Raw genomic sequence first — 25193 nt, forward strand, 5'->3', positions numbered from 1 at the left:
CGAAAATCTGAAAAATATTTCCTGAGGCCGCCATATTTGTTAATTTTGGCACGATCAGACACAGATTATCTATTAATAAAACTATTGTAATTTCTCTTGCCCAATTGATTTTAGATGAATCTCCAACGGCTTTTAATGATCACCGCAAAAGACTTCTGGAGAAACGGGCTCCACACAAACAGCGATAAATTTTACAATAATAAATTTTTTTGAAATTTTGCTAAAGTCAAGTCAAAGCATGATGTATTAATGCTATGTTTTTATTTTTGTAAAATAAAGCCATTGACTAGCAAAAAGAAATTATTGAAAGTCATCATTTTTTCGGTCCTCTGACTACACCTAACCCCTTAAGCAAAAAAGAGAAGAACTTGAAATCTTGTATAAAAATCTCGATTGGCTCATGGGCAAAAGGTCCAAGTTATCAATATGCAGCAAATTCCTGCTGTACAAGCAAATGCTGAAACCTGTATATGCATATGGAATACAACTTTGCGGTTGCTCAAGTTCCAGTCAGATAATGCAGATTCAAAAATTCCAGAATGAAGTTTTAAGACGCACCGTAAATGATCCTTGGTATATTCGCTATAACGACCTTGAACGCAATCTTGGCATCGAATCAGTCGCCAACACAATACAAAAGTATGCTAAGATACACAAACACAGACTTCGATAGCATATCAAGCTTCAGTACTGTCTGATCTAAGCAATTGTCTGATCTAAGCAATTGGAAGACAAGGCTTAAACGAAAGAAGCCCCATAAGCACCTGGAGCAGAACACCCATAAAATTATTTGCTAGTCAAAACTCATCGCAATTGCTCGTTAGTTAAAACATGTTGCAATGCTGTTAAAAATAAAAAAATATTAATTGGTCTAGACCCGACGGCAAAAAAAGTGGCAAGAATTTCGATATTCATTGAAAACAAAAAAAAACTGAGCTAAAGTATAAATTTACTGAACAATGAATTGCGGCATTAACAGATTTGGCATAAGAACCGTTATTTTCATTCAGCATATGCTTGTTGTGTTAGATAATTATCCACACAACAAAAACGAAAAAACAATTTCTGATGTATTGGAAGTGCATTTTAAAGACAAAACTAATTAATTTGCCCAGTCAGTTGTTGAATTAGAGTTGCGTATAAAAAATTTATGTAAGTTTAAAAATTAATTTGAATTTGTAACAATTTATTTGTATTAAATTTTGCGTTAAAAATGGATTCAATGGTGCGAAAACCTTAGAAATTTTGGAAAGCTCTTGCAGTAAAGATACTCTAAAAAAAACCGCCGTTTACGAGTGGCATGAATGCTTCAGAAGAAGTCATGAGTTCACCGAGGATAACGAACGTAGTTGCATGCCGTCGACATCGAAAACTGACAAAAACATCGATAAATCAATAAAGTGAAAGAAAGTTGATCAATAATCGCAAATTAACATTAGAGAACTGGCAGAGGACTTGAACATTGCTTATGAATCCGCTCAAAACATTGTACATAATATAGTTAATGGTTTTGGCTTGCGCCGCGTTGCTGCAAAGCTGGTCCCAATGAAAGTTGGACCTGAATTTCATGCAAAAAATCAACCGTGTTGATACGCCGATGATTTTCAAAGCTGGATCCGGACCCACATTCATCAAACGCATCATTATTGAAGACGAGACGTAGACGACGTGGGTTTGGGAATACAATACGGAATCCAAACATCGGACTAGTGAGTGGAGAGTTCCGAGTGAACCAAGACTAAAAAACCACAGCGTTTTGAGTAAAAAAAAGCGATGTTCATGGTTTTTATGGATTCAACGGCATTGTACACCACGGAGAAACTCATACAGTTAATAAGGACTATTATTTGGGCGTTATGAGGAGTTTACAACAGACAATTCTCCAAAAAACAAATAATTTGTGGGAAATCTACTCGTGGTTTTTCCATTCTGATAACGCACCGTCGCACAGTGCCATCATTATCCGTAAAATGTTTAACCAAGAACGAAACGAATGTCAAAATCGAATTCGCCTGATATGGATCCTTGCAAGTTTTTCTGTTTAATCGAGCTAAAGGCATTTTAGCAGCCGAAAGAAAGTAATGAAAAAATCGAGGACGGTTCTGATGGCTAAACCGAACACTTCCAGAAAAGTTTCGAGAGCTGAATCAAACGCTGGCAGAAGTACGTCACAGTGGATGGGGAGTTCTTTGAGCAATAATCTTGTATTTTGAATTTTCTGAATATATTTTGATTAAGTTGGTATTGTAGTGGGTCTATTTGCAATTATCTGCGATGGTTGGCTAGATTCTTAATTGATCTTAAAGATCTCCATTTCACTTGGACAAATATTTATAAGCGGTGAAATATATGGGAATTGTCTAGGGAATGACTTGCATATTTATTTGTTAGCTTTCTTATTTGTTCAAAATAATTTCTCCCAAAAATACCCAGATTCTTTGGATCACCCAAAATGTAATATAAAATTAGATAAGGTATTCTTTCGCTCTCGCATGTTTTTCAGAATTCCAATGCTCAAGATGCCGTTAGACGTGCCGATTTTTAGTCACAGTTTACTAACAAATCCTTGAAATCCAAAGGAGAATCTCCCTCGCCAACAAATGCTACTTTGAATTAAGTAGGAATGGAGAAGTAAAGTCCTCTCTCGACGAATCTAACTAACACTCTACAAGGCTCACATCATGCCCGTCCTAACGTATGGCGCAAAAGCGTGGACAATGAAAACATCCGATGAAGCGACGCTTGGAGAAAGATTCTTGAGAGAAAGATTCTGCGTAAGATTTTTGGATATTTGCACGTTGACAGCCGCGAATATCACAGGCGATGGACCGAAGAGCTGTATGAGCTTTACGACGCCATAGATATAGTGCAGTGAATAAAGGTCCAGCGGCTAGGTTGGCTAGATCATGTCGACCGGTGGATACAAGCACTCCGGCTCTGAAAGAATTTCGATGCGGTACCAGCTGGTGGTAGCAGAGGAAGAAGAAGGCTTCCTCTACGTTAGTAAGATTAGGTGGAGAAAAACTTGGCTTCACAGAAAGAAACTCGACCAAAATCACGTAAGCGGTTATCGCACCAATCAAAAAGAAGAAGAAGTTTACTAATCAAACTTGATATAAATATTCTTTCTGCTTTACAAAACGATGTTAATTATATTTTTGAGTTATTTAATTTTTTGTTTGTTTTGGGGCTTAGAAATGGAATACCCAGCAGGCAAAAATCAACACCTGCTCTTCTTTGCTTTTCATCGAGGTCAAAAAGCTGCCGAAGCAGCCCGAAACATTTGCGACGTGTATGGGGAAGGTGTCATGAGCGAGTCTACAGCACGAAAATGGTTTGCATAGTTCGAAAATGGCGACTTTGACGTCAGTGACTCTTTCCTCAGCGGAATGCCTTCTGAGTTCGATGAAGAACGTCTCAAATCACTTTTGAAGGATAACGATCGCCAAACCAGTCATGAATTGGCGGAAAAAATGAACTGTGATCATAAAGCGATTCTCAATCATCTTCATTCAATGGGATTTATAGAAAAATTGGGACCCTAAAGAAAGTCGCCTTCATGCTGAGAAGATCTCGCCTGCCATCGAGCAACAAGATATGTTTCAAGAATTTGTAGCGGTCTTAACCGCCAACCTTACAGAAGTGGTTCTTTTCGGAAAAGAGTTTCTAATAAAAGTTTGTATGAAAAATGTAAAATATCACGCATAGACTTTTTCTTAATGAAATCGTCAGTAAGATTTGTTAATAAACTGACATTCATAGAAAATGAACTGATAAACAAATATCTGTCAAAGGCAAGGGAAATATCATTACCTCTAACAGAAAAACATTTATCACCAATATATTTAAAAATACTAAAAAATAATAATATGTTACATAAAAATAGTAAAGCAATATATTATCATAGGCGATACAATACTTACAACTTCAACGATGAAAATTTAGTTTATAACATTGATCAATTTATAGTCAAATAAATTATAGAAGTTTATTATACGTTATCTCCTTTTTAAGCCCTTTTTGGGAGAATATAAATAAGTTTTAAAATTATGCCAAAGACATTCCAAATAATAATCATAACCTATTGTAAAATCAAAAGAAAAATAAGTTTTAAACTCCTAGATAAATACAAATGTATGTTAGGATAATGGTAAATAATCTAATTTTATCATAACTTTGTAAACGCCTATGTTAAAATGATTTTGGGCAATAAATGAAATGAATGAAATGAAGTGGGCATAAACAGCGCTTTTTGTACCGAATCGTCACGGGAGATGAGAAATGATGCCTATTACATCAAAATGAAGCAAAAAAAGGAGTGGGTGGCTCCAGGAGGTACGCCAAAACCGAGAGTCAAGTCGGATCTTCATCCAAAGAACATCATGATATGTGTTTGGTGGGACTGGAAGAGCATGGGGCACTGAAAATGCTTGAAAAGAATGTCACGGTCAACAAGAAGCTCTACATTGTCCAACTACACCGCGTGAATGAGGCTATTCGGCTAAAAAGGCCTGATCGACATGGCCAAACCATACTCCTTCACGACAACGCCAGGCCCCATGTTGCACAAGTCGTCAAAGCCGCACTCCAAGAGCTCGAATGGGTGGTCCTTCAGCATCCGCCGTATTCTCCGGACCTTGCAACCGACCGATTATCATCTTTTCCGCTCCCTGTCGAACTATATGAAGGGAGTTACCTTCGATAACAAAGAGGTCTTTAAAAACTGGCTCAACAACTTTTTTGACACCAGACAGGGTATTTTTGGCGAAACAGAAGAGGTTGTAAACAGCAACGGCGAATATAGGTATAATTGACTAAAACTTATTGATATAATTATTGTTTTTTGTTTAAATAAAAGTCTTCAGTAAAAACGCTACGATCTTATTCCCCAACCCAATATTTTAAATTTTAATTAATATTATAATTTATAATTAAAGGTACTGGTTTGGTTTTTAGGTAAAAAGAATGAATACATGAGACACAATCGAATTTTTCTATAGTGAAAAGCTTAGCTGCAATTGCCTGTACGGAAAAGGAAAGAAATACACACTAATCATGTTCCGAAGCGCAAATGCTCGGAGCCAGTAGATTTCGCTGCTTGGTTTATTACTTCTGGGCATTTGAATATAAGCAAGCAGTAATCATTCTGCCATACAATTTCGCTAAGATGAAGTTTAGCAAAAGTTGCTACATTACTTAGTTTGCCTCCGATGAAATATATGTACATATTTTACTTGTTTATATACAAGCACACGTTTATATATAAGCATACGTGTGTACATACATACGTTTACGAACTTAAGTATCAACTTATATATGTACAAATGCAGATGGAGATATATATGTACATATGTATGTATGTGCAGCTCGATATTTATAGCGCTTGCTTAGCCGCGTCCGTTTGCAAATTCCGGCACACACACCCACACACACATAATTGTATAATTGTATGTGCATATGCAAATAAGTATGCATGTGTGTTTGGACGTTCATATAAATGTTATTATACATGCACACATTCATACCTACATAAATATCGAAAATCGTCTATTCATACCTTATACGAATATGTACAAATCACCCATTTTCACAAGTTTCTACCTATGCATGTATGTATGTATTTGCGTATGTATGACATATGTATGTATGTGTGTACGCCTGCACAAGTCCATGTATATATACATACATATACTTGTAAATATGTATAATTGTTGTATATACTCGCAAATGTGCATACATACATACATACATAGGTGTGTATATGTTATGTAAAAACTTTTCACAACTACATTTTCATTCATTATGGTTATTATCTCAAAGATATGTATCTGGTTACTACTACTTTTCAGTTGGGTGTAATTAAACAAAAAAAAAGCTGCCATGGGAAAAATGTAAATATTACTTGTAATTTGTTAGCAGATGATGTGGTTGTTCGTGATCATATGAGGGTTCCATTTTACTACGTCTTGCGCACTACAGAAGGGACGGTGGCGTTTGCGGTGCTAGTGTTGGTGGTGACGGTGACGGTGACGGTGCTGGTGCTCGTTGTGGTTGTTGTGTTATTAGAAGCGCAAGCGGTGACTCTGCCACAAACTTTAGTTTTGACTCGAACAACTGCCAAGTGGTAGACTTGAAGCGACTCGAAGGGGGCGATTATAGTTGGCGGTCTGGTAAGTGTGACTGTGACTGTGACTGTGAAGGTGGCAGCCGCGACAACGTCAGCGGCAGCGGCAACTTTATGTATTCGCACTGCTATTTGTTTGTATGTTTGTGCATGTGATTGGGCCAGAAACATTTTGTTTAATGCAGCATTATTCCGTTAGGTTTCCCTCGCTATTCACTGTCTCCTCTGCTAATGACGCTGCTGCTGCTGCTGCTGCTGCGTTTCTGTTGCTCTGGCCGTTGCTGTTGATGATGGCTATGTTGGTAGTGGCAACAAGTGTCTTCGATACCCGTACTAAACGTTGCACTCTTAATGACGGTCGACGTGTTTTCATAGCATTTACTCTACAACGTTTGAATATTTGCAAGGCATTACCCTAAAGAGGCGACGTGCTCTAGTTTGAATGCAATTTCGTTCCATTTGTTGCCCTCAGCATATTGAAACAACTAAAGTACGGGAACGGATATATATTTGTATGTACATACATATGTATATGAACTTGGTACGCTGTAAATAATTCTGACCGAACTTAGTGCTCGCCTTTACTTATCCACGAACGAATTTTACATATACACATACATACACACGTATTTTAGTACTGTCGAAATCACTGCTTTGCTAGAGGTATGAATGGGCACAATATAATTTTTACACACACTCGACATACATACAAACATACTATGTATGTACAAGTATGTATATATTTACACTATAAATACATAAATTGTTAGCACTTTTTTGAACGCGAATGCACCTTTGATGGATCTTTAATATTTTCTTACAGATTTCCAATAGCATATGTATACGAATACATACATACATAACATATATATATATATATATATACACACTTATATGCACACCCATTACTTAGATACGTTTTTCACACAAAATGTGGTCATTTCACCATCATTATTTAATTTCATTTTTTTTTTTTTTTCGAAATTGATTTAAAAAATTGTAATTTAATTTAAATATTAAATTAATATTTATTATTATTGTTTTTATTTTTTTTTTTATTTTTTAAATAATATTAAAATTACTAGCTTTTAGTTCCTATTTATATTATTATATTTGACTGTTTAACCCGCACGCACGCACACCTTTCTCATTTGTCTAACATTAATGCCAAACTTTAAATTGGGAAACGACAGAATCACCATAATTCGCTCATTTATTCAATTGTTTCATCATCCAAGAAAAAACTTGGAACCATAACCTCTGCTTTTATGCTGAGTAAAGAACTCATGGCGATATTTATTAACAATTAGGTAGCGTGTTTTTTCTTGGGTTAATCAGCTCAGTTTCACGATTAACGCCCACTGGAACAATCCGAATATTTTTTACTGATGTTGGCAGCGCTGATATAAAACTTCTATTTGGTAGTACGAAGAAGAAGAAACATAAGCCATTTTTTGCATTCTTTCACGAGAATTATTGTCAAAGAAGATTCGGACGTTGATTTCATTTCAAGGAAAACACAAAGTTGAACTCAATCGTTAAAATAATTTCTTGTGGATGTATTCTATACAACATTTGCTGTTTGCAACATGACGGCATTGAGGATGCAACATTAAAGGGTAGCATACGTCTAGAATTTTCAAAAAATCGATTTTTTTAATTACAAATTATTATTCTTTATAGTTTTTGGCGTATTTCTGTGGGTGTCGATTGTAAAAATTCCCCATAGAAACAAAGTTATGGTAGAAAATGCAACTGCCCGACGAGAGTTTAATGCGCACAGGTAGCTGTCCCTCATTTGAGGCAGCGAATTGCACTTGAAAGTCTAAACTGGTTTTTCTCGAAACTAATTTTTCCGACAAATGATAACTCATAAAGTTTTTAATTTTTTTTTCCTTTTTTTTTAATATTCGAAACTGTTTTCTCTATAGTTGTCGAGCCGGAATTTTGATATTTTTATAAAAAAATTTAATAAACATAATTAAAGTGTGACATTTATGTCGTAAAACGTATACTTTTTTTTTTAAATGCCACAAATTGCAAAATTTGTCGAAAATCAAAAATATGGCTCGAAAACTATGACTGCAATTTTTTTGTACAAGAATTTTTTTACTCTTTACGGATCCATTAACATTTCAAGGAGAAATGATGCAGACCGTGGAGCAACTTTTTTTCATTGTACTTTAGGTCACGTGATTTTTTATATACTAATTTTTGTAAAGAAAAATTTAAATAATTTGTTTTTATAAAGTTTAAATACTAATAAGCAATGTGTACAATTTTTTTATATTTATTTATATTGTTATGCCTTCTAAAAACAGTTTTTCTTTTTGCGCATTTTTGACGCGCTGGACGTATGTAACGTCTTATCCTTATCTTATCTTGGGCACAGATTTATTTGAGAAAAAATGTGTTGTCTGCTTGGAGTAGTAAGTAAAATCAAAACATTTTACGTAAGAATTCACAAACATCAGTAAATGCCTGATCAGGCAGGCCACAAGAAACACATCTAGGCCCACTTCTCTTTTTATTATTTATCAATGATCTGTCCAAACAATTTAGAACCCCAGAATGCCTTATGTATGCAGATGATGTGAAGCTATTTTTTGGGACTCACAATAGCACCGATTGCATTGATCTCCAATCTCGTATAGACAATTTCATTGATTGGTGTTCCTTACATAATTAATAAATGTCGCTATACTTCGTACGCGAAAGTTTTTAATGTTGATCCAACAGCTTACTACATCTCGAGCTCTCGGTGTTTATTTTGACTCCAAGCTCAACTTCACCATCCACATAACCTTTATTCCTTCTAAATCGTTCGCAATGTTAGCCTTTATTCGTCGAAATAGTTCTTCGTTTTTGATCCCTATACTCTCAAACTGTTGTACTCGCCCTTAGTTCGGTCTACGCTGTATTCGTTTGGAGACCGTTTCATACAGTCTATGTTAATAGATTTGAGTCTGTTCAGAGAGCTTTTGTGCGTTTTGCTTTGCACTCGATGAAATTCGTTGATCCCATTCCGTCTTATTGGTCTCGTTGCTTATTAATAAATCGAATGTCCTTAGAGTCTAGGCGTGTTCTGTTATCGATGTGTTTTGTCTTCGATATTTGTACGACCTCAATAGATTGTCCGTATCTGCTCAATAAAATTAATTTTAATATTCCCTCACGCATCTTCCGTTGTAATGAACTGGTTTTTGTGGGTATTGCTAAAACTGTTTATGGAATGAGTGCTCCTTTTAGAAGGACGCTGCTCAATTTAATGCTTATTATTCTTCCTTAGTCTTTGATTTCTCTTACTCTAAGTTTACTTTTAAGAAGTTACTTATGAGACTCTTGTCATAAGGTCTTAATTTGTATCTACCTATGTAATAGTCTGTAAGCCTCATGTTTGTTGATTAAATAAATAAATAAATAATCTATGCTTGAATGGTGATAAGTACTGTGTCGTGATTTTTGCTAAAAAATCGAAAACAATAATTTTTGATTGTGCACTAAATGGTCATAAGTTGTGTCACAATAACACAATCCAGGAACTGGGCTTAACTTCTGATTCAAAAATTATATTTTCCAGCCTTCAAGATTTCTGTTTCATACGTAGGAGTACTGTTGACTTATTGATCCGTTAACCCTCAAAACGCAGTATCTATGCTTAGTGTGAAGTCACTTGGATTACCGTTGCATAATCTGGAATCCGGGTTATCAACTATGCACTAATAAAATTGAAAAAGTTCAAAGAATTTTTACAAAAATTACTTTGCGTACTTTATCATGGCTGAATGGTCTCCCAAACTATTTTGGTAGACGTAAATTAGTTGGCTTGCAGGGCATGGAAGAGAGAATAACATATTTTCAATGTTATTTGTATATAACCTTTTAAATTCTAATATTAACTGTTCTCAAATTGCTGATCTATCGGTTTGGAAGGACTCAGAAAGTCCTTTGGACTCCTCGCCATTCAATTTCCCAACTCATAGCTGTATTTATCGGTCACAGGACGATCGGCACACACGTGGAAAAGCTAGGGTTAACATTTAACCCTCATTGTAGAAGCTGTGGGGACCTTTCAGAGAAGCAGACTGTTGAGCACTTTCTCCGTAAATGTCCGAGGTTGGCAGCTAGACGATTAAGGTCACTGAGTGCTCTTTTCTTCGACAGCCTGGGGCAGTGCGCCAACCTAAATCTCATCAGTCTTCTCCTTTATATTAACAGCTCTGGCTGGCTGTAGATATCTGCCTATTGGAGGTCTCATAATGGTATCAAAACGGCACTTCAGTACTACATGAGGAGAGCCAGACTGACACTTCAACCATTTCACCTACCTACCAACCCTCCCAACAGCGATCCCCAAGCATTTTGCATACCTGCAGGATCGGGAAGACATCTACTTGAAAAAATCTACTAGTTTTCGGCAGTTTAAAGGAGACTGAAATATTGACTGCTTTAGAGAAAACCCCCGCTCCAACTCCAGATTCCATCTTGGATGCGTCGGTGAAAACAAAGGTACCTATATCAGTGCAGACTCTTCCCTCGTTCCAGCCTGCTTGGGAAGATAGCCCTAGCAGAACCATCAAAATCCAATTTGCGGATGGAGAGTTCTGTACGAAGTACAGAGAAAGAAGGAGATATCTGACTCAAAATGCTACCATGCCGTACAGAAGATTGGCTCCAGAGGCGAACCCCCTTCAACCTAAAAACGCTCTCAATGGATTGAACTTGAAGATCAACGTGGTAAGCGTGGGGAAGCATAGTGACTTGCAAACTTTAAAGTCGTTTTTCTCAACATTTTGATTTTTGGGTTATGATACTCTTGCAGAGTATCTACAAAATAAAACGTTATTTATACTTTCACACGAATATTGCGTTAAAATTTACACTTCTTCGCTAGGCATGCAATTCTTTCTTTTTGCCGTCTTTGTGTTTGTTTATTTATTTATTAAGCCAATGTAGATTCTTATAGGTTAAGTGGACATATCTTAAGGTTAATAAGCATTAAAAAAAGAAAGTACAATTCAACTATTTATAATAAATATGCAAAAAAATTTATAAGTGATCTTTTGAAAATGAAAAAAATCTATCTCAACAAATTTAGAGATTTTATTAAACTCAATTAAGGCTCTAAATAGGAGCATTTCGAGAATAAAGAGATTTTGAGAGATCAACATAGAAGAACTTCGAACTACGCGGAGCTCTGGCCCGAAATATTGAAGAAAATCCTCTCAAGAAGCACCGGACAATCAGCAGCACCGCGAATTAGGTCAAGGATGAAAGACAAAGATAGGATTATTCTCCTGCTCTGCAATGATTTTAAATTTATCAGTAAGCAACGCGCTTCATATGTAGGGATAGGATCCGAAAAGCGTAAATTACGCAACGCGAAATGTAAGAATATTTTCTGAATTCGTTCAATTCTAGCAGCATCGAAGACCAAATACGGAGACCAAATGAAGCATGCATACTCAAGTTTGGAATGTACAAAAGCTATAGTGTATAAGGATCGGAGAAATCGGAACTATGACCCATAACGAAAGCAAGCATGGCGTAATAAAATTTGTATGACTAGCAGAAGTAAGTTACGAATCAAATCAAGTAAATCATATAATATGAATAATCCTAAGTATTATATTTAATGTTTATTACTAAGGTAATTTTTGATAAAGCGATTGTCCAGTAAATAAAGTCAATCCCACTTATTTATAATTCATTTAACCGAAAAGTACGCTAAACTGAAGAGTTCGTTGAAGCTACGCTAAAGTGAAAAATGAAGTTAAATGAAAACTTATTTTGTGACCAAATTAAGAACTAACATTATTAAATGGTATTTCAATCCGTAGAAACTTTGGTTTCATCCCCCCGATAATGGATCAGTGTGTACCCTCGCTTAGTCCAAGCGTAACTTTCTTCAACCATATTCCATCAAGGGAGGAGTGGACTGAGTGCAACACTTGGGGACTGAGGGCAACACTTGAATCTGTTCACGGATGGTTCAAAGTTGGACGGTATGGTTGGAGGAGAAGTATTCTGCTAAGAGCTCCCCATCAGATTCAAATTCAGGTTACCGGATCACTGCAGTGTATTCCAAGCAGAGGTAGCCGCAATCAAAGAAGCAGCTGATTGGCTAGTCACTTGCGTAATAACTGTTAACTGTTATTTACTCCGATAGCCAAGCGGCAATTAGGCTCTAATATGGTGCACTCGAAACTGGTCAGGAAATGCCTGGATTCACTTTCTATTGCTTCCGAATTTTTTGAAATAAAGTTAATCTGGGTACCTGGTCATAGTGACATTGCGGCAAACTGCGAAACGGACTAACTGATTTAATAAGGGACCTGTAAGGTAGTGTCTCCGCGAAAGGAGAGAATCGGGATCCCTTTGACAACCTGCGCTCTACTCCTCTTAGGATGGGCTTTGCACCAACTCAGCGAGCGCTGGGCAAACTTGCAAGGACGCGAAATCCTTCTAGCCACTTATGGATCTTAGGCGTTCGAGGGATATTCTGAGCCTGACAAAATTTCTACGCTCAAATTTCGTGGGCGTTCTCACGGAGCACTATCCGCGAGGTATACATGTCTTGAGACTCGGAATTACTTCGAGCCCTTTCTACGTCAGCTGTATGGAAATGAGGTGGAATCATTTCAGCACCTCGCGAGACTAAGATTTAAGCATCTTTGAAGTCCATTTTTGGCTTAACAGATCAATAAACAAAATTGCCGTATTTGGACTGAAAAGCAACTCGACGCCATTCATTATATATATATAAAGGCTTGTACACCCTTTTTGGGTGTTTGACCTAGCTCCTTCTCCTATTTGTGGTGTGCGTTTTAATCTTGTCCCATAAATGGAGGGACCTACAGTTTTAGATATTTTTTATGAAGAGCTTTTTCATGGTAGAAATACACTCGGAGGTTTGACATTGCCTGACGAGGGGCGACCGCTATTAGAAAAAACTTTTCGTTAATTTTGATATTTCACAGAGATTCGAACTCACGTCATTTCTGAATTCCGAATAGTAGTCACGCACCAACCCATTCGGCTACGGCGGCCGTCCAAGAACAGTCATTACATCAATTAAAAACAACCGTTTGGTGCGGCCTATGGGCTAGAGAAATCATCGGCCCATATTTCTTCAAAGACGAGACTGGCGCCAATGTAACAGTGAATAGCGGACGCTATCGCGTCATCACAAACACATTTTTGATACCGGACACTGAAGTCCGTGATATCCGCAAAATTTAGTTCCAACAAGATGGCGCTACTTGCCACACAGCCCATGAAACAATGGATTTACTGCGCCGTCGTTTCGATGAGCAATTAATCTCTCGTCTCGGACCATTGGATTGTCCGCTTGACTTAACTTAACTTTTATTTGTGGTGATATGTAAAGTCGTAATGCTTTGTGAGCAAACCAGATTCGAATAAGGCATTAGAAGCCAACATTTCAGAGGAATTATCTTTAAAAAATAAATGTCATGGATTGTTCTACACAAAAATAATAAAGATTGGAAAATCAATTTGAATTTTTGTTGTTTTAATTCAATTTAAAATCGGATAACTCTAAATTGATCACCCTTTAGTATGTTCCGGTACATTTGTAACCAGACTGCCAGATATATTGACGGTGCTAGGTTGGTCTGCCACATAAAAATATTCAAGCATGCACTTTGTATGGAAAAAAGGCATCTCACATCTCAGCGCAAATAATTGGCAAAAATCTACGGTAGTTTGTAGTCATTTGAACATTGCATTTTGTGATACCCGAATTCTATGGACTATAAAAATGCATACTCAAAAAAGTTCTAAACATTCTGGTTAAACAGTTGAAAGTTTTGTTGAAATTTTGAAAATTTTTTTACAAAACTTGAAACTATGATATCTGTTTGTTATATATTTTGTTGTAGTACGAACTACAGTGAACCAAAAAGAAACTGGGACACTAATATTCAAAAAATTCATATATTTGTATAAATAAAGAAATTATTCACAGATTTTAAAGAAATAATTCGCGTCGAATAAATTTCAATTTAACTACTCAAAATGCACAATTGTTATTTTACTATTAACGGCAACTCCGTTTATTTAAATAATAACCGCAATAGCATAATTTTTCAAATTCAAACAAAAAGTGGGACACCCTAATGTTTTGGCAAATTTAAGTAAACTATGGATATTGCGTTATTTTTTCGGATCTGCTAAAGTTACTTTTCTTTCTCACATTTCGCCATCGACGTTGCAAATGCCGATTGATTTAAAAAAACTTACATGAAATACCATTCTGGAGGCCAAAATGTGCGTCAAATCGTAGAAATTTTGGAAAAACCTAAATCGACAGTATTTAGTAATACATTGAAAAAATATAATAAAAACCACTCTTGTCTGAGAAAAAATCTAAGAGTTGGAAGAGTTTCCAAAATTAACTCAAATGTGACCAAGAGAAGGACTAAATGTTTAATAAAAGAGAAAATAAAAAATAAAAGATCAAAATATCTGCGATTAACACTGCTAAATTCGTGAATTGTGGACGTACACCCACAAACTATCAAAAATGTTCCACACAGTAAGAATACAGAGCGCGCAGGATTAATGCGAGTAAAAGATTGAACTATGCTAAGGAACACGTTAGCAAATCGTATGAATTCTAAAGAAACGTTCTTTTCATTGACGAGTCGAAATTCAACTTATTTGGGTCGAATGGTAGCAATTTTATCTGGGGAAGGGAAGCTACAGCGCTCAATCCGTTCTCTGTGGTTGGTACTGCGAAACATGGCTGTGGGTGTGCAATGGTTTGGGGCAGATGGAGTGGGCTCGTTTTGTTTTATTGAAGGCACTATGACTAAAATGAGTTATCTAGAAATACTGAGAACACATTCCCAAAACTGTGTAAAAATTACAGTTGCCAGCAACGTTCACCTTCATTCACGACAATGACCCAAAAGCATACTGCGCTGGTTCTAAGAGAATGTTTGCTTTACAATATAAAACAAGTATTGCCCTATCCTCCTCAAAGCCCCAGCTCTCAATCCCATTGAGCACTTGTGGACCCATATTTAAAAATTAAAATTAAAATTAAATCAGCAACTGAAGGGATATGGGAAAATAGTCCAAGAGATGTCTCCAAAACGCTCCATGCCACGACGTCTGCAAGCAGTAATTAGTGGATAGGGATACTGCACAAAATATTAGCTCATCAATTTTTCTTTATTTTCATATTTTCATTACTGTTCCACTTCATGTTTAAATTGTAAAATTAAGTTATTGTTTTGTCTAGTCGGAAACTTTTAAATAATTTAAATATTCATGAGAAGAAAGCTTTCATGAGAAGATTATCTCTAATTAGTCTGGGCATGGATCTGGTCAATACATTGATTTCCCTGGACATGATTTTCTGCCTCCTAACGGGATTTCTGCGAATTCTTTCACGTACGGCTTTTATGGCTGCACTCTTTGGAACTACACAAAAATAACGGAAATTTTTACTGCGATTTTGTTCTCGCCGTATGCACTGTAAAATTTATCAAAAAATGTATGGCAAGACTAAGTATAATGGTGTTTCGTGCACACAGCGAATTGCGAACCCGGGTAATTCCGAATGCTAGTCGCACACCAACTGTTCGGCTACAAGCTGGGTTTCAAGCGATAACAAACTAAAATTCTACGAAATTTAATCTAAGAAATTTCTGAAACTTAAAAATAAAAACGAATTTTTGAGCAGCTTTTTACATCCTTATGATGCGGCGGTGGTTGTGTGCGGCATGTTAATTATTCGTGATATTAGTCCCTCGAACGCGTTTGCTGTTATAAAAGTCGATTTATTGTTAAGAAAAAAGCATTAATTGCAGATGATGATTCAACTGTGCGTGTGTGCGTTATTTTGATAATTTTTTTTAGAAATTATGATTCAATATTTAGCACTTTGATGTTACTTTAATTGTTAAAGCTATGTATTTTTCAAAGCAGTCGTGTAATTACATCGAACATTATTCGCTCAATTGAAATTAAGTGTTGGATTGTTGAAATTTTTTTTGCTAATCTATACACAATACACAAAACTGATTTTTGCACCAGAAATCCATGTCTCCATTTTTAAAACAAATTTTAGTTGTTTACATTTTAAAGCACTGATCTCGCATCATATGTGTATATGTATGTTTACGTACGGTAGATATTTTATAGGTAAAGTTTTTTTTTTTATTTCATTAGTCATGAGGCAACACTTTCTTTCAACTTTTCCATCGATTAATTTATTACATCTTTTAAGCTCTTACTTGTTATTTACATATATTTCACAAAACAAAAAAAAAACGTTTCACCGTAGCGAAGAGTAGCACACTTGTAACATTAATGTTTGCGAAGCGTTTAGCAAAGACTAGCGAACTGTTGCTGCTCTACCCGTATGAAAAATCAAAGGCCACAATGATCCCTCTCACATTAATTCACGTTGATGTATGTATGCGTGTTTGTGTGTTAGCCAAATACGAAAAAGTCCACGATCAACACATACGCAAACGCTCACATGTGCAACGCTGTTTAATTATGGGACACAATGTTTTTAGTGGCCCAATAGTGCGAATGTCTATACTCTTGGGAAAAAACACCAATACCTGTGCGCGCGCGCACCGTTTCAAACTGCTGCAACGGAACCGAGGCGAACTGAACTGAATGACGGCGGATCACAACAGAGTTGCACAGTCGGGCTGCAAGCTCTACAGAGCTCCGAATTCAAGTTGGCCATGGCAAATTCACTCAATAGCAGCGCAAGACTAAACGTTTGTATGTGGATATGTAGGTATGTATATGTAATAGAATGTCTAGCAACAGGTCCCAAAAAGAGCGTACGCGAAGCGAGGTGAGCAGAGATGAGCGGCGATGAACCGAGTCGTGTTGAGTTAGATTCTCTCTGAATAATGGCTGAAGTAAATACTGTACGTATGTGCATATGTATATGTGTATATATATTAGCAACACCAAATCTCACTATTTAGCCTATCAATGCAGTAGATGCAATCTTAATTGTAAAATACATACTATATATTTTTGTGGTAAAAATTCGATGAATTCGATGCATTTACATATCTATCTTCTGTGACCTCTTATAAGTTACTAATGCAGCAGTTTTCAAACTAGAGGTGTACATTTAGTTCATCAGAATATTATTGACGTCTTGTTTTTTAATTGCTGACTTTGTAAATGAAGAAGTTGCCCATTTGAAATTATTTATTTTTCTTACAAATTTTTTGAAATCTTAATTATTTGCTTCTACCACTACATTTATAAACCTTATCTATGTGTACAATCTTATATTCGCCTCGAAGCAATGCATGTTCACATGGAAATTAGCACTGAGAGTTAATCTGCATCTTGTAGTTGTTTATCCACTGAAAGAGTGGAGCGGTATTGGTAGAGTACGAATAGAGAAAAAAGTATGAGCTTGGACACTTGCAATTGGTGGATTTGTTTCTTATCATTTAGCTTAGGCGTCGCACCAACACACTCAAAAATCTCTGAGCAGAAACGAAATGTTAAAAGCCAGCTATGTACTTATGTATAGGTGAATTCGCATAAAGGTATGAATAATATGTATTAAATTTCCCTACAGTAAATGCGACTAGCTCCAAACTAGACCGAAACTAGCTGATTTTCATGTGGGTCAGCCCGCACTTTAGAAAGTTATGGAGACGAAATCTATAATGGCAGAGTACATCGGTTGGCATGTGTGTACCGTTTTGTAATATGCCATCAGTTTATTAATAAAACTACTTTTCAGCTCACCCATATCTATCTAAATAAACAGGGACTCTGCAAAGAGTGGACTTTTGAAATGAATTTCTAAGCGAGTGTTGGTGCAAGGTGGAGTTGGTGCAAAGAATTCAGAAGGTATGACCAAGTTCAGACTGTTACCGGCTCTCAGCGAATTGGAAACAATCAGCTGATTGGTTATGACAGCAATTTGAGATTGTATTGGTGATATACGCAAAAAAATCAACACAGTCATTGACTTCTTCATCGTCTGAACAACGACTGATTGAACGAGTGTGTGAATACGTGTGAAATAAGCGGGCAGAATTCTATTGCCGGGAACCCGTTGACGTGGTTGCTTGCACGACGAAGTTGCTTGCACAATTTTGTTTTTCACCATAGCAGATTGACCAAACCTGGTAATCTATCTTCCTTGAGTAAGTGGAGCGATTTACTTATCTGACCTACATACTCAACGAGTGTTGTTGTAGCAGCAGAAACATTCCCCATGCATATACGAGGAATGCTGCTGAAGTGACAGTCCTTATTTATATATAACTGACGCTTACACCCTCTTCCTATTTGTGAAGTGCGTCTCGATGTTGTTCCTTCCCGAAGTGGCAGTCCTTGGCCGGATATAAAACCGGGCGTTCAGGTTACGTAGAATCGACTGTCGTGGGAACGAATCTTTGCTACCTGGGAGACTTGAAAAAAAAAGTTCTAGACTCAGAACGCTGTACTTACAGCTATTTTTTCGGAGAGTCAGGACAGGTTAAGAGCTCTTGGCTCAACTACAGCTACTTGGGACCTGTATTTCATGAATTTGGCTCGCAAATATAACGTTGTTGGATTCATTGGAAGTAACGAATTGCCCATTAGGCTACGGTTTCATCGGTGGTAGTGAATTTTACTCGACGCGAACTCGCACGAGTGAGGTGGTTCTAGTACACAGGTTGTATACTTCTTAGCTATCTATGAACTTTAACTTTGCGCTAAGTAGTAAAGAGCAGTCCACTTTTAAAAAGATGGCTATCTTTGGAATATTCAAAATGCCAGAAAGTGAAATATTTGTATTAAAAATTTCGTTTTTAAGGCGCAAATATGTTATGAAGCACACTAAAATAGACGACATACATGATGAAAAAGTTCCCGGAACAACACCCAGGTGACGCTGATTTGAGTTGTATGTTTTTAGATGGCCATATCTGTGATTAACATTCCTACCTATATTTATCACCATTGCTTAAAACAATTTGTAAAAGTTACGCCGTCTTATGTATGATAAATCTTCCTCTGAACACATTCTATTTTTTACAGTTTTAAAAATGGATTTGAATTTGCAACAATTAATTTGTATTAAATTATGCGGTATTGTGCGGATTCAATGGGGAGAAACTAAAGCCACTTTGTTTGCCAGAATATGAAGTAGAAACACCATTGGTACTAATTGGGGCGGAGCGTATCCTCTTAAAAAATATTTGTTGCAGCCATTTCTCAAAATTAGTTTAACCGACGATAAAATGAAATGAAAAAAAAACTATTAAAATCAGAGAAGAATATAGAGTACGCTTTTGGGCACTTAACCAACAAGTGGCGAATTTTCGGGAAGGTAATTGAGAAAAATGTTGGCACGGCTAATAATATGAAAAAATATTATTTGTATGTCTGTTGTTTTTTTCGCCCCTCGGCAGGCAATGGAAAACCTTCGAGTTTATTTTTGCCTTGTACTCCTGGAAAAGTTAAGCCCCAAACAAATATGTACAAAAGTACGACCCATGAAATTTTTTTATAAATAGTTTCATATATAATATTATTCAGAACTTCAAACAAAAACAAACATTTTATTCAGATGTATATCTTTAAATAATTAATGAAAATTCTTAAACTAAATTAACAAAACTTCAAATAAAATACATAGATAGATAAGTAAGTTTTGAAGAGATCTTAAGCCCCAATTGTCTAAGATGACTTACAAGACTCGCATACAAAAATAGCTTGCCGTTTAGGGAGGCATTTATTGTGTGCCCAAACTAAATCGCATTGTAAACACGATAGCCATGTTGGGTTGCCATCGTCAATCTCAAATAGTTATTACAAAAACCAAGCACCGTGTCATTACTAGGTGGAGCCTCTATCCAAGGGTCTTCATCTGAACTCGGCAGCTGCAAACTTTCTTCAGATTCGCTCGAAGAACTTTCCCTATTTGGTTTTCTACGCTTCTTACCGCTACGGGATTTAAGTGGTTTATTCTTTCGCTTCTCGACATTTCTTATGATCTCCTCCAAAGATGCTTTGTATGGCGATGTTGTTAAACCGTCGCAGCAGATCGTTTACCTCTGGAGCTACTATAGTAGGCTGTTTTATTTTCGACGGTGGTGAGATCTCCCAAGGTGTTATAAATTTGCTCATAATTGCGCTACTAGTATTGGCGATCGGTTCTTCTAAGTTTGCTTGCATAGAAGCTTCTTCTTGAAATCGATCTTCTCTTTCAGCGGTGAAATCGGCTTCTTGGAATATATGTTTATCAAAAGGATAAATTCCAGTACACTTAAACCCATTTATTGCTATCTGAGCTGTTTGAAGCTTAATATATGCTTTTGAGAACAAATCAACAACGTCGCATTAGGTTATTTTTTGGCCTTGTTCTCTCATATGTCTTCTTATTTCGTCATTATAATACGTTTTAAGTGGCACCATAAACTATTTATCGAAAGGTTGCATCTTGTCGGTACAATGCGGTGGTAAAGATATAATAACAACACCATTTAGACGAGCTTTGTTAAGAACCTCAATATTTCGCGTGTGACTATAGTGGCCGTCTAAAATGAGCAGCACTGGGTTTTCCTTCGAAGGATTTTTGAACCGTAGGAAATGATCAAACCATTTAGTGAATATTGGTATTTGTATCCAGATAGATTGATATATGGCAAGAAAAATCGGAGCCGGGAGCGGCATGTCTCATTAACAGTGGAGAAGTTTTTTTCTGGGAAAAATAAAAAAGGGTGGAACAAAAGCCCTCCCTGCACTCATACAGTTCACCACGGTAATGAGTGATTCTCATTCCGCTGACGTCATACATCCAATTTGCCTTTTTCCTTTCGCCGCCAAAATTTTTGGCTGCCTACCTTGAACAATAGACTATCCGGTCTCGTCCACATTCCATAATCGCGTTGGAGCGAGATTATACTTTTCGTACTCGTTCTCCAATAAACTATAAAACTTGTTAACACTTGCCACATTAAATCCTTTAACCCTAGCCATTGAGGTTCCTGTCGCACTTCGTAGGCTTATTTCAGGCTTGTGCCTTTTTAGAAGGCCATATAACCAATCCTTACCCACGCATTCCTTTATCAAAGAAAATGAGTTGTCAATATGGTTTCGCTTCGCTATTTGAAACGCAAGAGAGCGGATATCACTGCGAGTGAGTCCCCAAAATCGCGACTCCATACCCTTAACATACTTTACTAATTCCATTTCTAAATCTGGGTTAATTACGGGTTTACGTCCTAATGGCGTGTTCAAAATATCGTCTATAGATCAGTCACTGCGAGCGGCTCTTTGCAACGTTGCAAATGGCACACAAAATGTTTTTGAAGCCAAGAGTATGCCTATCTTTTCCCCTCTCACAGCTAAATAAAATATAGCAAATTACATCATTTTTTTTGGTGCCAATGGGTTGTACCTTTAATATAATATGGTATATCACATTAGGCGAATTTAACTTTTTCAAATTGAATTTGATTTTAAAAATTCCACATAATTTTTATTGAAAACTTACCTGATCTATAGCTAAATAGACTCGCGTTAATGGAAAAGTAACTATTCTTTTAAAAAAAATTTGTGTTAAATTCTAAGCGCTCGGTTTGCAAAGTACGCACTTAAATTATTACGACCGCATCACTCAATGACATTTTTCGCAATGAGAGCAAATGAAGCATTCGTCAGCATGTATAATTCTGTTGCAGCGGTTTTTCCCCCGTTAAGCATATTTTCAACAAAAAGTTCTTGTTGAAACATGTATAGTTCAGAAAATAAGCGGGTATATCACATTACCCTCCCATATCACAATACCCGAAGTTACTCTATACTTTCGAAATATCGAAAAAAGTCGATTTTTTTTTAATTTTACATGGACTTCCCCCCTTAAGAACAAATTCAATACAACTTAAAAAGATTGGCTTCAATTCGCTACATTCGCGCAATTTCAAAATGACGGAAATTTGAATCGCGCGCTTTCGCTAAATTTGTGCGAATAAAAATCCATTTTCATCGACCGCACCAAATCAAATGCGGGCATTACCAAAAATTTGCGAAGTCGCGCAAGTAAAATTCGCTGCCACCGAAACCATAGCCTTAAGCTAACCCGAAATACGAAATAATTTTATTAATAATACTTTTAATATTTTAGCCAACTTTTCATTAATAATCAAATATCAAATATATTTGAATTGTGCATTCAAATAAAATGTAGAGGAATTGAGCAAACACTAAAAAAAAATTTATCACACATATTCGTAAACAAAGCATTAGGTTCCTATTAAAATGTATTTTAATTTTTCATATTTAATTAAACCTTGCTGAGACTTAGTCTGATTTATTTATTTTTATGTTGAAGATACAATACTACAACCTTAAGACCTATTATGTCTCCTTCCAGGATTTGGATGATGCCTTTTAATTATACTTTCGAGCAGAACTTTAGTATGAACTCTAAGTTCTTGTAATTCATCATGCCGCCCTTTATTATGAAGAAGGTCACCCAGTATTCTTTTGCATTTGCGCAGCGGTGTACTGCAATCTTACAAATGCGCTTAAAGTTTCATTCCACCAGTTTTTTTAGGCAATTTTCAAGTTATTCTAATGTAAGCCCATGCAATATTCAAAGCGTTTCGGTTGTGATAGCCCAAAAATGCTGTGGAGTCTTCAATCCGGGTTGAATACGCTATTATAGTTCACTAGGAGCTGCCTTGTTCCAGGTGGACAGTCCATGGACCAAGGCTTCTGGACCACCATAGAAGGCGTTGGTCTGAGTTGAAATCCTGCACAGTAACTAGGTACGTTGTGAAAGAACTAAGCTGAAAGTTAGCGACCTTTCTCTTAAAACTTAGTAAGAAGGATCTGAGAGTACTGATGGGTGTAATCACAGGGCGCAACGGCTGTGGTCGGCATGTGACTACCGTGGGAATCATTGGCAACCCAAAATGCCTATCCTGTCTTGAGAATGAGGACACTGCAGAGCATTTTCTCTGAAGCTATCCGGCGTTTTCTAGAATCAGACTTACGCTGATAAAGTTCATACTCTTCCTCTTCCGGATCGCTTAAGATTCATCAATAAATCCAAAAGACTTGCGGAAGAGTGACCTCGACCTAATTTTTCCATCTTACCATCCATATTGTATCTTTCCTGTCTCTCTATTCTTTCTACTGTAATCTATCCGCATGTAGCACAATGGTCTTCCTCACTGAATGTTTGGATTTGTCCAACTGCCCACAAATCTAATATAATCTGATCTAACCGCCACTTAAAGAATCCCAACTTGATTGGTTATGCCCATCGGGTTAAGCTTTTTAAAGTACTCCATCACCAGTTTCGATCTGTAGCTCTAGCGCTGTTAGCCTAAATTGTAATCGAGTTATAATTTTAAACTTGATTTTTTTCAATAAATAAATATTTGACGCCTACACTTCTGTTAGATGTTTGGCCGAGCTCCTCCTCCTATTTATGTAAGCGTCTTGTTATTGTTCCACAAATGAAGCCGCCTCTGAATGGCAAATGGTTTTTTATGAGAAGCTTTTTCAAGGCAGAAATACATTCGAAGGTTTGCCATTGCCAGCCAAGGGGCGGCCGTTATTAAACAAAACTGTTTCTTTCATTTTACTGATTTATTCACGGAAATTCGAACCTACGCACTCCCGAATGGTCGTCAAGCACCAACCCATTCGGCTGCGCGGACGCCTTTTGTACTACTTATAAAGTTAAGTTATTCCTAAACAAATTTCGTTTCGCCTCCGCCTCAAAATAGCTTACTAACTTCATTACTATTTTTAGATTGATGACAACGCTTTACACCAAAATAGGTCTGGACCAAAACTTTCTGAAACAGTTTTCTCAAATATTGTAATACTTATTTTTTAATATGGTACAGTCCATCAATCCAGCCTTATGTCAATTCCCTGCATTGTAAAAGTTTCCTCTCTTACTCTTTATTTGGTTGAAAATCCTCAATATTTTTTTAAATAATTTATAATGATTAAAATCGGCATCCAGAATTTTCGGCACGTGAATAACAGCGCGAAACCTGTATGCCGCTAATGTCATGATTATTACTAATATTTACATACATACGCACGAATACGAATACTCGTATGTATGTATGTAATAGAACAAACAAACAAATTTGACTAACTAAGCACACACAAAGTCATGCATTTTAGATATAAAAATAGTAGATACCTACCGCAGCATTCAGATGCGAAAAATTCTTAGTGATGTCCATCTGAGGCGAGGTAGAGTATAAACAATATTGCACATGTCAAAACTCTGCTTACATAACCTACGAACCGTTCCCTTTACTGAGAGGTTGAATCGTTTTAATCTTTGATAAAACAGAATTGCACCTTAGGCGAGGATTCATACACTTGGAGATATTTTGTATTATTTGCTTATTACGAAAATACTATATTATGTATGTAGCTGCAATATGTTCGATTTTAATTTTGGTGCGTGACTACAAACTTGTTGGCCCATTATGCACCAATATCAAATGAGCGAAACAGCAAAGATGATAGATTACAAGGTTTGACCATCCGAAGCAAAATTGTGAAAGTAAATTTGGCTGTCACGTCATAGGGGATTGGGCAGAGAGAAAGACGAATGAAATGAATGCAAAATGTGTAAAGTGAGGTTAGTTGAATGAGTGCCTCGTTTTAAAAAGCTTCTGGCCAAAGCTATACACCGTTTGGGATGGCATACAACTAAATATAAATCGCTGCATTTTTAAAACAAAATCACAAATTGAAGATGCTCAACAAAACACTTAACAAATAATACATTTACTCCTAATGACATATGTCAGCCCATTAGGTAGAGCCCTTGTTCGAAACCCAGTGCGGGCTGAAACACCAAATGAAAGAAAAGGGTTTTTTTTCTAATAACAGTCGTCCCTCAGCAGGTAATGGCAGGTCTACGAGTGTATTTCTGCCATGAAAAAACTCTTCACAAAAAACTATCTGCCGTTCGCAGACGGCATAAAATTGTAAGTCATTCCATTTGTGGAAGAACATAAAGACGCACATCCCAAATTAAAGGAGGAGCTCAGCCTAACATCTA

The 25193-nt window shown here is 36.6% G+C and overlaps 1 protein-coding gene across 2 annotated transcripts in view; it reads right to left on the minus strand.

Annotated features, from left to right (window-relative positions):
* Nucleotides 1–25193, minus strand: part of LOC129246171 (putative transcription factor SOX-15) — a 79145-nt gene that overhangs the window by 42929 nt on the left and 11023 nt on the right. The window contains exon 1 of one of the 2 annotated variants that reach the window (XM_054884749.1): nucleotides 5903–6071. The exons of the other annotated variant lie outside the window; for it this stretch is intronic. Within the exon in view, the coding sequence (XP_054740724.1) occupies nucleotides 5903–5955 (53 nt within the window). The 5' untranslated portion in view covers nucleotides 5956–6071. Of the gene's footprint in view, nucleotides 1–5902; nucleotides 6072–25193 lie in introns of those variants that run through there. 2 annotated transcript variants of the gene reach the window in all.

The sequence above is a fragment of the Anastrepha obliqua genome, chromosome 4, assembly GCF_027943255.1.
Source record: "Anastrepha obliqua isolate idAnaObli1 chromosome 4, idAnaObli1_1.0, whole genome shotgun sequence".
NCBI classification, from domain to species: domain Eukaryota; kingdom Metazoa; phylum Arthropoda; class Insecta; order Diptera; family Tephritidae; genus Anastrepha; species Anastrepha obliqua.